At 33.8% G+C, this 15,213-nt stretch overlaps 1 protein-coding gene across 1 annotated transcript in view; it reads left to right on the forward strand.

The window, feature by feature from the left end:
- CFAP54 (cilia and flagella associated protein 54) overlaps positions 1-15,213 on the forward strand; it is a 101,765-nt gene that overhangs the window by 48,516 nt on the left and 38,036 nt on the right. Inside the window, exons 31-45 of the mRNA XM_053978379.1 lie at positions 423-549; positions 1,360-1,453; positions 2,396-2,511; positions 4,085-4,303; positions 4,679-4,815; positions 6,500-6,636; positions 7,303-7,530; positions 7,739-7,962; positions 8,063-8,198; positions 9,760-9,874; positions 10,425-10,577; positions 11,091-11,288; positions 12,151-12,238; positions 12,672-12,878; positions 14,443-14,509. Coding sequence (XP_053834354.1) covers positions 423-549; positions 1,360-1,453; positions 2,396-2,511; positions 4,085-4,303; positions 4,679-4,815; positions 6,500-6,636; positions 7,303-7,530; positions 7,739-7,962; positions 8,063-8,198; positions 9,760-9,874; positions 10,425-10,577; positions 11,091-11,288; positions 12,151-12,238; positions 12,672-12,878; positions 14,443-14,509 — 2,246 coding nt within the window. The remainder of the gene's footprint in view (positions 1-422; positions 550-1,359; positions 1,454-2,395; positions 2,512-4,084; positions 4,304-4,678; positions 4,816-6,499; positions 6,637-7,302; positions 7,531-7,738; positions 7,963-8,062; positions 8,199-9,759; positions 9,875-10,424; positions 10,578-11,090; positions 11,289-12,150; positions 12,239-12,671; positions 12,879-14,442; positions 14,510-15,213) is intronic.

The raw sequence follows: 15,213 nt of genomic DNA on the forward strand, positions 1-15,213 counted from the left end.
TGCTAAGTATATAAAATATTAATATTTTAAATTGAATAATATTTGTTTTCTAATAACCTTAGAAACAAGTAAATTAAAAAAATGTGCCAAGTTTTCAAATATTCTCTTGGTATGGAATGTTCTTTTAAAATTGAGATACCCCATTTCCACATTAAATTATTTCACTGGAAGAGGAATTCACAGAAATCTGTCTCTATAATGTTTGTAATTCTAGGAGTGTATTAAATAGAGTGAGCTTGTGATTTTGGATGCCCAGTCACAAAAAAGCATTTAGCAACTGCCATTGTGTATCCCTGATTTTAGTGTCACTATGAGTATACAGCATGACATAAATAAGTGCTTTGAGGCATACAAAGCTGTAATTCTAGCTGAATTCAGAATTCTGTTATAGCATAAACACCTGTGTTGTTACTTTATTGCAGTGCTTAAATTCAGAGGGCAAACACGTTTCCTGGAGTTCTTTGTTCAACTTTTGCACAAAGTCCTGAATGAAGAGAAGTTTCAGTATGTTCTGGAGTGGGCAGAGAGTGTGGAAGATAACTTGAAAAGGTAGATCTCTGTTACAGTAGTAGTGAAAAACTACTACTTATGTTCATGAGAGTCACAGTTACAAAAGAAACTAAGTTTTACCCATCAGAAGACCCATCAGGAGTAAATTCCACAACTCCTAGGCTGCAGAAGTTCCATGAACACAGAGGATTACACAGCTATTATTATAGGGTGGTGGCATAGCTTGGGAAGGTATGATAGGTTAAATCAAAACAAACTGATCAGTGCCTATTATAGTGTCAAAAAATTCTATGGGGAAAAGATAAATGGAGCCAAATTGTGGACACTTACCTAAGAAGATCCCATTTTTAAAAAAGCACGTCAGTATTTCTAAAATATGAAAGGCAAATAATCAGTGAAAATTAGATATATATTTTAGGGAACAGAAATTGTGGTTACAAGAGACTAAAACAACAGGATGTGAAGAAATTTTTTGCAAAATTCTGTAGTATAATTTGGGTAATGAAGAAAATTGGTTTATTTTCCTAGGCATTAGGAAGGTGATATAGTTGTGTATATATATAGATATAGATATATATATATATAGTATATGTGTATATATAGTATATATATATATATATACTATACTATATATGTATATAAAATTCAGATTTCTATAATTAACCTTGAAAATTAACACTTCCTATTTTCTGAAGAGGATGAAGAAAACAAAGTCTTTTGAATTTAAAACTGCAAATAAATAGGAATTGTGTGATGTGCTCTATATGTTCCCAAAGATATCCTTTTACTATGAAAGAAGTTTAACATGATGATTATTATGATGATGATTTTAAAAATATTTTATATCAGGAGGAATGAGAACTTCCTCGGTGTTGATGGAATTGCAACACAAGCAAGATCTCTCACTCTGGGAGAAAGCAAATGTGCTGCAGGAGTTCAGAAAGTGAGTTTTATTTTTAAGGAGTTGTGTGTTTTTACTGGGTAGCAATACCATAAGAACAAAATTAATTTTCAAAAATTGTCTCATAAAAATCTCATCTAGAGGCGTCCACAGTTCCTAAAATTTGGGATACAAACTCTAGTCCTCAGCTGACCTCTGCACTCCTAAAACCAGGAAGAAAAGCTGGCACGGGATTCATCTGAAAAACCAATTGTGAGAATTTGAGTTGAATCAGAATAAGGCATTCTGAAATCAGAAGAAACTTGCCTTTCCTTACTCCCTTTAAAATAACATGGTGGTAATAGGAAATGTCTTGGGTACCATCACATTCAGAAAAGGAGATCAGCTCAGGTCTTTTTGTACAAACAGACTTTTGTGTGAGTAGTTGTTCATGGTTAGCTCCTTGTGCAATATTCTAATTGCACAGTAAAGGCTTTTTGTTTAAAATTAATTTAAAATAAATTTTTACTTTTACTGGAAGATACAAATAATATTAATAGATTTGTATTATTTTGGAGGAAGAGTTTTCTCCCTCATAATCCTCTAGTAATGTTGAAATATTGCTAGCATCTGGGATAGAGTAGGAAAAGGGTTTTTCTGTCTTAGTTTTTGCATTGCAAAGTTTTACTGTTTATAATATTAGGAAAAGAACTAGCATTATTTCTGTGATGAAACCACTGGTATATGAAAGAATGTTTAAAGATCTGGCTGGCTTCTTTGTGTCAGGCATTTGACATGTACTTTCCAGAAAAATGGTGAAGTTTCCCGTAATCTTGAAGTATTTCTTTTGCAGTCTTGTTTTGGCAACCATTTCCAGGATTTTTTTTTTTAATGTTCTGTTCCTACGTAAGCCAAACTGCTCTGTACCTCAAGTAATTGATAATGTAGGTATAAATAATTATTGAAGTATATTTAAGATTTTGATGCAAGATTTTTTTTTTTAAGGGAAAGAATACCTCACCTTCAAAGAAACCAACAAAAAAAGATGTGCCTAAGAAAGGACCTCTCAGAGTGTATTTAATGAAAAATCCAGATGCAATGAATTCTCCAGAAACACAAAAGTAAATGAACACAGTTGTCAGGCTCATGTACAGAAAAAAATATTTTGACTGAAATTTAGTTTACAATTAAGTGTGTATTTTATTTTTTGTATTGTATCAAAGAGACTAATTTCTTCACAGTCCTCTCATTTTTCTGATGTAGTTTAGTATAAAATTAGTTTCCAGTCAAGGAAACAAAATCTGTTGCATTTCTGTTTAATGGCTGTTAATGATTTCAAGTCTTTGTATTAATAATCAAAGATTTTATTTCAGCTGTGTTAGCTTGAGCATATTGATTCATCAAGGTGGAAAAACTCTGATAATCTGTGTATTATAATGCTTTTCAAACTGTGTTGGGGAGTTTATCTGTTACAAAGCTAATAAAAATATTATTAAATAAATAATTTAATAATACTAGTAGTAATAGTTTCAGAATTATTTTTGTGGTCTTTGTGCTAGTCTTCTTGGACCATCTGTTCTGTAGCTTCCAGAAAACTGTTTTTTGATTAAAAAAAAAAAAAAATATTCACCTCTTCTTTTAGCAGATATTTGTTTATATTTGGTTAACTTGCCAATAACATTACCTTCAGACCTAAAAGAATGTGTAGTATTCATAACTTGGTCCTTTGGTCACTTACTATTTCAATAATTAAGAAATAGGAAACTATAAATATTTACATATAAGCAATCGTGTAACTGATTCTGGAATAGTTTTAAATAACCTAAAAAATGTTTCCATATAATCTTCTAAATATTCACCTAAACCATCCAAAAATGTTATTACTCCTCCTTGACAGAAGAAACCCTACCTTACTTAAAATGATTTTCATGGCTTTCAGCAGAAGAGGGGATGTTAAACCTATCTTGGGCTTTTATCAGCTACTCTTTTGTGTCTTGCATAATAGTAATGCTGTATAATATAATCAAAATTGTATGTGGTATACTATTCTGCCCACATTTTAAAAGTGAAAAACAAGCAGAAAAATAATTTAGATTAATAAAGGGATCAGTTTACACTTAATAAAAAAATATTTAGTTTGAATATAGCATTGTATGTTTGTGAAGTAATACAGAATTTTTTCATTTCTCAGGGAAATTTTAAAAAACTTTGGCTGGAAATTAAAGGCAGGCATCCAGATTTAAAATACTGTGTTCTCTTCATACTGGAGGTGCTTAACTACCAAAGCAAAGCAATAAAAAAAAAAAATCCAGATTTATAGTATAATAGAAGACTCTCCTGAACTGACTTTGAAGCACATTGTATTTGCTATAATAATCTGTACAATTCAGTGACAAATAACTTCAAAATGATCTAAACTTTTTGAAGTACTAAGACAAATATCTTATAGAGGCTGGTAAAATATAAAATAGGATTTATTGTGTGTTAAGTGTTCTTAAAGAAGGAAAGCACAGTTGCTTTTCTTGATTAAAGCAAAAGTCTTTTATTTAGAAATATGTCATATGCTTATGTGCTTATGCATATAAATCTGGGGATATGCAACGGAATATCTGTGTATCTTTACCAGGACTTTTTTTTCTAGAGCTTCAAGAAAACAGAGTTTCAATTTTTGCTACTTCATATGTTTTGGTTTAGGAAAGGCAAGGATAAGTTGAAGAAATTAGCTCATCAAACCTTAGCGATGCTGCTGAATAAATACATAACCCGAAGTCAGTTTTGCCAAATGTGTCTTGAAGAGATGCCCTGGAAGTCTCAGATGAATATCTATCTGGCAGTTGCACACTACCACCTATTTAAGAAGAACCTGGAAGAGCAATACAATATTGGAATCAGTGGTTCACAGCATCTGGACAGGTACATCTTGCTGCACTATCAGTGACTGTGATTAATAGAGATGATTGTGTTATTTACAATATTCCTATGACCAGTTCAGCTTTCAAATACAAATTACTTGTTACTATGTAAAAAAAATTGCATTCCATCCTGTGGACATCAGGCACAGTTTTGGTTGCTAACTTCATTGGTGAGATGAAAGCTTTGAAATATGCTATATTAAGTTATTTTTTGTTTGCTTATAACATTTGGCTATCATTCATTATTTCTTATTCCTAAAGCTGCTGGAAAGGAATCGCTTCTGAGAAGCAGAATTTTGTGTATGTAGATCAGAATTCTTTTTGATACTGTTTGTGGGCTTTTTTTGTGTTTTCTTCTCTTCCTCCTATTCTGCAGTTACAATATTTTGGATCCTGAGATATTCTCATTAAACAATTCTGGCACTGTACTGGCAAGAGAAGCTGCAGAGGATAACATGGGAAAACCAACTCCTTCTCTCCATGAAAAGTCAGAAGTGACTGAAACCCAAACCTGTAAGAATTTTTATTGGTGCACAACTGAAATCGGTTTCAACGTAACTTTTTGTTTCTCTTGATTTCTGTCTGTCTTGACCTCCATCATTAGTAGTCCACATCACCTTTGGTAAAACAGTAAGTCATGCCAAATTAATAGAAGACATTTCTAGGTTTCAGTTGTCCTCTGTATTTTTTTGGCACACCTAGTATAACAGAAGTCATAGTATGTGGTGTGGCATATCTAATAATTCTGAGAAATCTATTAATAAATATGTTACATTTTATCCTATAATTTATTAATAAGTTTGTAAGTTTTTAAAAAAATAATGATACTAGCTTTAGATTTGCAGATACCACACTACCTACACATATTAAATTGATAATATTCTGAATTATTCTGAATGCATTGACAATTTCTTTCAGTTTCTGAGGTTTGTAATTGTTTGGTAGTTCCCTTTACATTTCCTAGCAGGTCAAAATTTTCCTGGGTCATTCTGTAAGTAGTTTTTAATGTTATAGACTGAAGCTTATTACTATCTTTCAAATTGTAAGTAGAATTTCATTTTCCTTCTCTACTGCTTTCTCCCCTGTGTTTCCCTGTGTCAGGAGCTACCTCAGGAACAATTTATTTTCTAACACTTTTATTTAATTTCTCTGTCTTTCACATTTGACATTTATTATTATTCTAGCTATTTTTAGTCTATGAGGTTTCAACAGGAGCCAAAAGGCTCCTATCTGTGGGTAATAGTGAAATGCAGGCCTTCGCTTTCCTCAGATGCCAGTGGTAGTGTACAAGTCAGCACAGAGGCTGCATAAGCACCAGAAGGTCAACAGGTAATCACAGACCTACCTGGTCTTTTCAGTAGCTCTTCAGAGACACATTCCTGCCACAATAGTAAAGATCAAAATTCTCCTGTCTTTCCTTAGGTAAAATAAGCTGTCCTCTTTGCCTTCTCCAAGGAGGTGTGACAAAAACTAGCACTTCAATTCACTGGTTGTCTTTGCAACAGCCTACTTTTACATAAACCTCTATGCCTTGATGCTTTCCGGTCGCTGAAACCCACTGAAATTGGCTGAAACCTGATAAAAGTCCTCTTTACTATCTCCTAGCATTTGCAACAGTTATGATTAAAAGAATTACATAAAATGTACAGTTTGCCATAGAGTTCAAATACTATGTAGCTTGGAATTAGCCTCTGCCTGAAACCTATAGTTCAGATATTGCCAGATTCCACTACCATGAACCTTTGCCTTTCCCCTTGGGGGATATTTGGTAGTGAATAAAATAATGAAGGAATTCTACACACACCACAGAATTTGTCAGAAATACTCCTTTCTTCCTAACATCTCCATTAAGAGGTTTCTGTTTAAGAAAGGTTCTTGCAAGCTTGCCAAGAGATATCTTGTCATGGTGATTTCTTCCTAGAACTTAAATGAAGATTGTGTTTTGACAATGAGGCTGAAAGCTATTTGGTACCCATTATTATTTTGCTCAAACTTGTTTTCATCCCTGCTTCTCCCAATTCCTAAGTAAAATCATCTTGTATTTTAAATATCATAACCTTACAAACATGATAAACTTAACATTGGCATTTCTTAACATTTAAGTATTTAGCTGCCACAGGAAAATCCTAGCTGACTTTTTTTCCTTTTTTTTTGAGAACTTCAACTCAATTTTAGCAAGTGAACTTTTTGTTTTCAGTTACAGGTAAATCTCCTAAAACCAGAAATAAACAGAGTCAAACAGCAAAGACCCCCGAAGAGCAGGACAAGTTTCCATCAAATACCCTTTTACTGAAGCATTTTACAAGCATCTTCTTGCATTTGAAAAGGGCAGTGGTAAGATGTGGTTGGTTTCTTATTAAACTATATATTACCAAGCATTAGTGATTAATGCATTAAGCATGTCTTGCAATACTTACTACCTTTTACATGAAAAGACCTCAGAAATTTTTTTAAAATATCACTGTTTAAAAGTAATGTTTTCTCATCCTCTGAAAAATATCCAAGTACAATGTATGAAATGTCAGATACATCACCTATCATAATATATATTTCTATCAGACATACAATAATTTATGTAATTGTTTTATTTTTTGTTCCACCTTTGTAACTTTCCTTCTCATGTTTGTTATTTTTTTCTGAAAATACTTTCAGATTTAACTTTCTCTTTACAGGTTTTAGTGAATCTCACACTAGAAACAGGAGAACCTGTGGTTGAAGGGAAATGCAGACTAACTACTCTTCCCATAAAACCTTCTAAACCCAAGTAAAAACACACATATAGGTGGTGTGAATTAATTTTTATTTCTTATTCTCACATCAAAACCTAGAATTAAATTCAGTTATAAATTAGTCCTTCTATGAAAAGGTAAAAATTAAGGTTCTGTAATGCATAGACTGTAATTCTGAAAGATTACTTATGCCTAAGTTTTGCAATAAAAGAATGAAGCTTTTAATTTCTGCCTTTACAAGGTATAATTATACTTTGAATGGTTTACACAGGTTCTTGCTCACCGTGGTGGCCACTGGACATTGCTTCAAAATGCTTGTCGAGAGCTTTGGAACTATACTCAAGAATTTCAATTGATTGCTAACCAGTCACATTCCCATATGGATGCATTTCCCATCACCTGGGATTTTCTTTGCAGCATCATCTGGTTGCCATTTTATTTTGCATCAGACATGATCATTGATATGATAATTGACCTACAAGCAAGCAGTTCTCTTAAGGTAAAAATTATTTTTATTAAGACAACTCTTGATTATCACATTTTCACTAGAGACAGAGTATTCTCTTTCTTGCATTATATTTTGGTATCTTCAAGTTATTCTCTCTAACAAGTTTTTTAGATAATTACAGTACTTTCTATCTCTGTAATTGATTTGTCCTAAAAACACATTTAAAAATAACAGGCATAATAATGTTTCTGCACTGTAGATTGTGGATCCCGAAGGAGACTTTTGCATTCCCAGCTGTTTAGGAGGTATTGTGGATGAGAATGGTGGTTCTAGTCATCATCCCCAGCCTCCCCTGGATGATGTGAACGTGGTTGACCTGAGATGGATATGTAATCTGATTCTTAAAACAATAGAATTGTTATATCAAATGAAGAAATGGGAAGCACTGGTGCACATAGCTGTACAATTTAACATATTTACACAGTAAGTTATACCAGCTCTAATAAAAACTAAAAAAGTTAGCATGATATCGTTTAATATACCATTATATTGCTTAGTTACTACACTTCTGTTTTTTTTCCAGTGAAAGGTTCACAGAACAAGTGAGTCCACTGCTGGTGTACGCTCAGAGGCAGCTGCTGGAAAGGATACAGCAGTTCAGTGGCTCAGACAGCCATGAATCTCATTTCACAAAATATCTGTCTGGTGATGCACAAAAGGTGAAGCACAGATTTCTTTTTGGGGCACTGACTCTTAATGTGAGCTAAATGTGGAGAAGCACTTTCACTGATTAGCTTAATATGCTTTCTTATGTGTTCCCAAATAGTCAATTATAACAAATTAATGAGCCTAATTGATTGAAGTACATTAAAAGGCTTGTATGACATGATTCTAAGAGCAGCAGGTGACCCAGAGGACATTTCTTCCAGGCACAACATACCCATTCCATATTATAAGCCTAAATCTAATTTCATGTTATTTCTTGATGCCCCTCTTTTAACCTTAAAATATTTATCTGGATATTGCTTTGTTTCTGCATTGGAACACTGCTCCAAATTTAATAAAATTGAGTTAAACTGAACACAGACAATGCCGATTAAAAAACTTTAAAAAACCCCTAAGCACCTCAGCAAGTTCCTCTCATTAAAAACCATGTGTCTATATATTTACTTAACAGTGGCACTTGGAAACTTTTCATTCAATTAGCTATTAGAAATTAGAGTTTTCAAATTTTTTTTAATGTAAGGTTTATTTCTAAGAAGTTTTGCTGAAGTCAGTCTCACTGTGGATATTTTTAGGATGTTTCTATCACTAATGTGAAGAGAGCACTTCAAGGAGAGGAGGGGGAAGTGGGATTTGGAGTACCAAAGAGGTTTGTTCTGAACATGAACATGGGGTTCAGGAGCCCCTGCCTTGCCTAGAGACAGCACAGTGGTGCCCAGGGTGCGCAGGGACTCTGAAGGCGCCCGTGGCTTGCAAGGGCAGCTGAGGAGCTCCGTGTTCTCTGTTTCCTGCTGACTCTCTCTGGCCCAGCCATTCAAACATGGTCCTTTGTCTATAAAAGGGCACCATAGCAAACCCCTTCGTAGTGCTGATAACTAAGCAATGGCAAAGTAATCATAATTTTGAAAGACAGCTTACAGATTAAAGACTAGTGTTAGTTAATAGTAATAAGGATTTCAGGTAAGAAATTTGGAATTTATGGTTACATTTCATAAATCAGTGCCATTCACAGAGTCTAGAACTAGTTCTGTTGGTCCTTCTGCTTCTGAAGTGGTGTAACTACATTAGCAAAATAAAAAGTCTGTTGTGGATTAGTCCTTTATAGAAGTCTGGAAGTTTGTTTCTCTGCCAGAGTTAGGCTGCTGTTACTTGCTTAGAGCTAATTTGTATCTCCCTATGGAGCATGCCATTGTGTTTCCCAGGCAACGTGTCCTTTAGGCATGCTTAGGTGACAGGCTCTGTGCAAGCATGCATTCATCTGGAGAATAAAAGGTGGAATATTTGCAGAACATCAAGGAATTGCTAATAATTATGGCAAATATCAAAAAAGAGACAAGTTTAATGCAGTAACTTTGAAACACTTATATCCAATATTTAGGTGTGAATGTTTCACCTCTTGGTGACAAGAGTACTAGTTATGGGCCACTGGTGTCTTTCTTAATTAGTCTTCTTTTTATTTTGTCATATAACTGAGTATATAGATATTTAACTGTAAGAACCAAATGTTGATTTTTCTTAATACTATTCAGTTCTCATGAAACAAATCCTGCTTTTTAGATGAGATGCAGAAACTACATAGGGTACAAATTACAGCTGCCTAATCCTTGTTCTGTCAGTGAAGGAGTTTTTCCTGGATGCTTTTTCAGTCCTCCAACAAATAATGATTCTACAGGTCAGAGCACAATTCAGTATTGTGTCTTTTCTCCCAGAGTTTTGTCTTTGTTTCATACTGAATTTTTTTTAAATTCTGTTTCCTTTCCTTATCATAGTCTTCCACTTCTCTTACAATTTGTCTTTTATTATAAATGGAGCTTTGTCTTCAAATTCTTGTTCTTGATATTTTGGATGGATTGTAATGTTGTCAAGAGCCTTCAAAATATATTCAGACTATGTCTGAAAGCAGAGAAAAGCAAGTGCCAGATAACCTGTTGCCTTTGAGGCAGTGTGGTGGTCTTGATCTAGCTTTCTTTTGTTATTTTTGGATATCCAGCAATATACCCATAAGTTAGTGTGACTCAGCACTATTATTGACAGAATTAATGTTTTGATAATTAATAATTTGCTTATTAATTCATAAAGCAACAGGAAAAAAAGGGGAATATTTTAATACACTGTAGTTTTTAAGTTGTGAAATTGTTCACATATGTTTTACAGGGTGATTTACTAAAAATATTTATTTATAAATTACAATTTTTTTCTCCATAATTATTAATTCCTTTTAGATCACAATCGAGCAAAAGCCCTAGTTTGTGTGCCTCTTGATGTGAATGATACACTGAAATGTTTTAAAGAAACTCTAGAAAAATCTAAATATCAAAGCAGAGCACTGAGACACAGCAGGAAACTACTTTCATTGTTTCTTGCACATACTCAAGGTGAGTGATTCATTGAAGTGCTTTGCCCTTAATAAAGTGTGTATGCAGTTAAAATAGCGATGAGTGAAAGGAACAGATTTTTCTAAATTCAAGTTTTAGTTACTGACAATTAGAAAAAATACAGAATATGAAGTTAAATTTGAAGTTCTGTAAGCACAACCTCTAAGCCTTATTTCCTATGATTTGTCTAATAGTTGGATGATATTTTTTGTTTGTTATGTAGCTGTGTCACCTGTCTGTCTGCATCCATACCTCTGTTATAGGACTGACTGGTAGATCTTCCCAAATTTGTTTTCACTAACAGAGCACATACCTTTTGGTTACACTGACCAAAATTATGTCCAATGAGTTTAATTAGGAGACACACAGAATTAGAACATAGGAAACCAAATGGAAATAGGGTACACAGCAATTGTATATTTGTTTGATTAACATGGTTTGGAAATACTTGGGGTGCTAGAAATAATATAATACTGTTCCAAACTGATCATATAAATCACTTTTCTAATCTAGAAAATGCTGGAAGAGCAATCAGCAGTCATATATCTTCAAGCAGAAAGCTGAAATTTAGCGTGGTAGATGAAGTGATATTTCTACCGACACCGTGTGACCTTTCTCAAGAAAAATATAATTTCTCCAGTATGGTTGAGAGTAGACCAATACCAAAGTCACAGCTTTCAGTAATTGTCTCTTCCTATGAACAAACAATAGGTAATTTTTTTCATAAAGTTCTGCTTACAGATAAAAAGTAACAACATTCTGCCTATCTCTGTTTATATATGTTTATTCCATTGTTATTTTTTGTCCGTCAGACAGCTGTAGCTGTCTGAGGGCTGGTTTCCAGGAATGAGGAACCTTCTTCCTCTTGATTGAGAAAATCTGCATTAGATCCTAAACAAACCTCTAGTTGGTTCATAATTGTTATGGTTATCTCATTTTTTGAAAAAGCATTGTTTCAGTAGTGTTATGCTGATTAATCCCCAATTCAGAATTTGATATAATGTTTAGCAGATTGATTTTAATTTCATGACAGTTCTTTTTCCTAGCAAACAGACTTTAGATTCTGTGCATTTGGATATGTGACCTAGTTACTTGGCTTCCATCTTACATTCTGGTATGGCTTTACTCACACATTCACAGCTCCTCACTACCTGTTTTTGCTGTATGGCTAAACAGGCCAAGTGTAGTAGGTCAACAGATGCTCCAAGTGGTTTTACTTGCAGCACGGGTTCCAAAAATGAGTCTGTGAGAGTGCTACCGTGCTGTATGCAGGCAGAGTTGCTTAGCAGGGGCAATGACTTGCTTTCCAGTTTATTTTCTGAACAGGAAGAAATGTGAGAGATCTGAAAAAACAAAAATACAAAAGATTATGTAAACAGGTCCTTTGCTTTCAAAGTTAGTTGAAATAAAAAATGGTACATTTGAAGGCAAAATCTACAAGACCAATAAATTAAAAAATATTTGTGCATTGAAATACATGTGAATTCATATCTACTCATGCCAAATTTTTTCAAGGTTCAGTTTTAATGATATGACAATGTGGTTTTTTTAATTGATTAAAAATAAATTACAGGAATCCTTGAAATGAATAACCAGAGAGACCTCAAGGTACAGGCTCTACATGAACTTGGAAATCTTCACTTTTATGCTGGAAATAAAAGGTACATAGTTACTGGATTTAAAAAGAGCACAATTTCATTTTTTAAATTGTCAGTCCTGTACCTCTCAACTGTCTTGTAAGTTCTTGTGCTGTCCACTAGTCCATATAATTTCATCTAACTTTCTATTAGCTATATTTTGAGAGGGCTTTTTCCTATACATTGTTTATTTTCCTTAGCTACCTAATTGCCATTAAGCAAATTTATGATACATTTTTTGTGTTTTTAAGAAGTAATGTCTATGGCTTGATGATTTCATTTGAGTCCCAATAAGTCTCTTGACCAGGAATGGTATCTCTTTTTTTGTGTTGCAGAAACTGTATTTCAGTTTTTGACCCAATCAGAATTAGTTAAATCTCAGGCAATAAAGGTAAAATGAAGCAAGTTTTATCTTCCACTTTTGAAAATGTCAGCAATATGATTTTTTATGTTACAGAGCTGCTTTTAAATACTGGTGTAAATCCCTTGATGAAACACTCAACATTGCTGATGCTCTTAACACCTGGCAAGAATTAAGTTTTCCAAAAGATGCTACAGACTGCTTTGCAGTTGGAATATCAACTGATATGAGTCAGAAATTTCTTTCTCAGGCTGGAGCTTGGGGTTGTTTACATGCAGCAGTCCTCGTGGCTAAGATAGCTCAGTAAGTATGTTACCCATATATGTATTTCTATCGTATTTTAAACAAATTGCCCATCCAAGATATGAGGCAATTTCAAATTAATTAACACCCAATAATGAGTTGTTATAAAAAGGACTCATCAAAAGCAGAGTAATTTTTCCTTTCAGGGAGAAATTTGCTTCTTTGGAGAACATTGTTTTTTCCCTTTTCTAGATTGCTTATCTTTGATCATAAATGCAGCTGTATGTTATATGGAGAGATCATTAAAAGAAAACAAAATGATAAAAATGTCATAAGTGCAAGGATTTTACAGTCATATTGATTTTCAATCAAAATATCACATTTCCCAAGTTACTGCACATATTAAATATTAATGTATCTTGAGGTCAGATTTACTGCCTAAAGTACTAGTTTTCTGGTGAAATAGAGCTAAATGAAATTTGAATTACTGTATAAATATCTACCATCAATAAATATTTCCATCCACTACTCCTTGATTGCTGGTAAAACACTGTGAATGTAATTCTGAGCTGTTCCTCAATGTATTGTACAAAATATAAATCTAGAAGTACCCAAGACAGCATTAAATGACCTTAGAAACAGTATAACCATGAAAGGGCAGAGTTTCATCCTTGAGTAAAGCCTTACCTGTGAAGCAGGTTGTATTAACAGCACTGTAAAATATCTATAAGCCAAGGTAGCTTGGCAAGTACTAGCATGGGTATTTCAGGATGAAGTGGCATTGCCACACTTAGAATTACCCAAAAGGAAAAGGAGTGACTTTAACTTCATTGCAAATGACAGCTCTTCTAATTCTGAGCTGTGGTTCAGTCTCAGGTCCAATTAGGCAAGACCAAGTCCCTAGGTGCTTTTACAGGTGCTTGTGGCACCTATTTGCTGCACTGGATACTATCCCTTTGCTGCTAATTCATCCATTCTAAATCCTGGCAGGATTTGGAGGGAGCTGTCCTCCTGGCTTCTCCCTCAGGCGGTTCTTTTGTGTTTAGACCTGACTTGGACTGTTAAACATCTTTCTCTTGATTTGCTCTTTCTACAGCAACTTAGTCATAGGCTGTAAAATGCAGATTAAAGGATTCTAATATTGAAGTAAAGATTTCTAGGATTGTTAATCATAGGACTACCCTGCTGCCAGGATGGTTTAACGCTCTGGTGAGGTACTGTGTGGGAATCATTGCATTTAGCTAGACACCTGCCATGTTAAACTCCATGTGTTAGTTATCTTAGGCTTCCTTTATGGAAAGAAATACGCTTTATAGTGTGAGTTGCCTAATCTGCTTTATCTTTTTAGTTTTGTGTGAGATGGAGTTTGCACTTAGATTGCCTGTGTTTCTCCTGAAAGTTTGAAGGTAATCTAGACAACGCCCTTTGTCTAGGTATGTCTTCGGTCAAAAGCTTCTTTGCATGGTGTGGCTGAGCACCTATTTAAAAACAGGCAGTTGTTTTCCAGTAGGAAAAACATCTAGATTGTGTTAGTATTATTATCACATTAGACTAAAAACCCAAGGATTTCAATAATTTATATTGATGGGTACATTTGTATTTCTTATTATTTGTTGTGCTTTAGGTATATAACAACATCAAAGATGAGATTAAGAACAAAACACTGCTATTTTTCTGCGATACTTTTTAAGGTAAGAATGCAATTTCGGTTCATATTCATGAAGTTAACAAATTGCTTCTAAAATGACCCCCTGTTAAAATAATTCTCTTCTTGTTTTGCTTGTAAAGGAAAAATGGAGATCAGAGGTAGTTGACAATTTATGCGTATTAGATGCAATGTTTTTATTCTTTGTTTTTTGTCATTATTTCTGTATTATAGCCTAAAAATTATCACTTCAATAGGAGGCTAGAGTGTCTCAGAGAAAAAATACTGAAAAAGGAAGATGACTAAAACATTTGATAGTCAAATATATTTTTCTTCTCTTGAAGTATTCTGCTCAGGAAGAGCTGGATGGCATCAACAGTAGCAGAGTGCTTTCTTTTAGATCTGTAGAGTCTTCACAGATTGTCTTAAATTTTCAGCCAAGAGCACAGACTCTTCAGAAAAAAATAAATTTTTGAATATATTTTAGCACTGAAAAATATTGGTTTGTAATTCTAAAATCTGAACTCCATAATAAGTTTGCTCTAAAACCAGAGGATATTAAAAATTATCCAGTTTCACGTACATAGAAAATAAGATCATTAAAATTAGGTTTGCAGACTATCAGAAAAAAGACCTATAGAGAAAAAACATAACATTTCAGTTTACTTTGAAATGGAAGTTAAGATGACAGTATCAATAGTACGGGAAAAAGAACTGCAAGTATCCTGCCAGTTATACTCTACTGGGATC

Source organism: Vidua macroura, chromosome 5 (genome assembly GCF_024509145.1).
Source record: "Vidua macroura isolate BioBank_ID:100142 chromosome 5, ASM2450914v1, whole genome shotgun sequence".
NCBI lineage: Eukaryota > Metazoa > Chordata > Aves > Passeriformes > Viduidae > Vidua > Vidua macroura.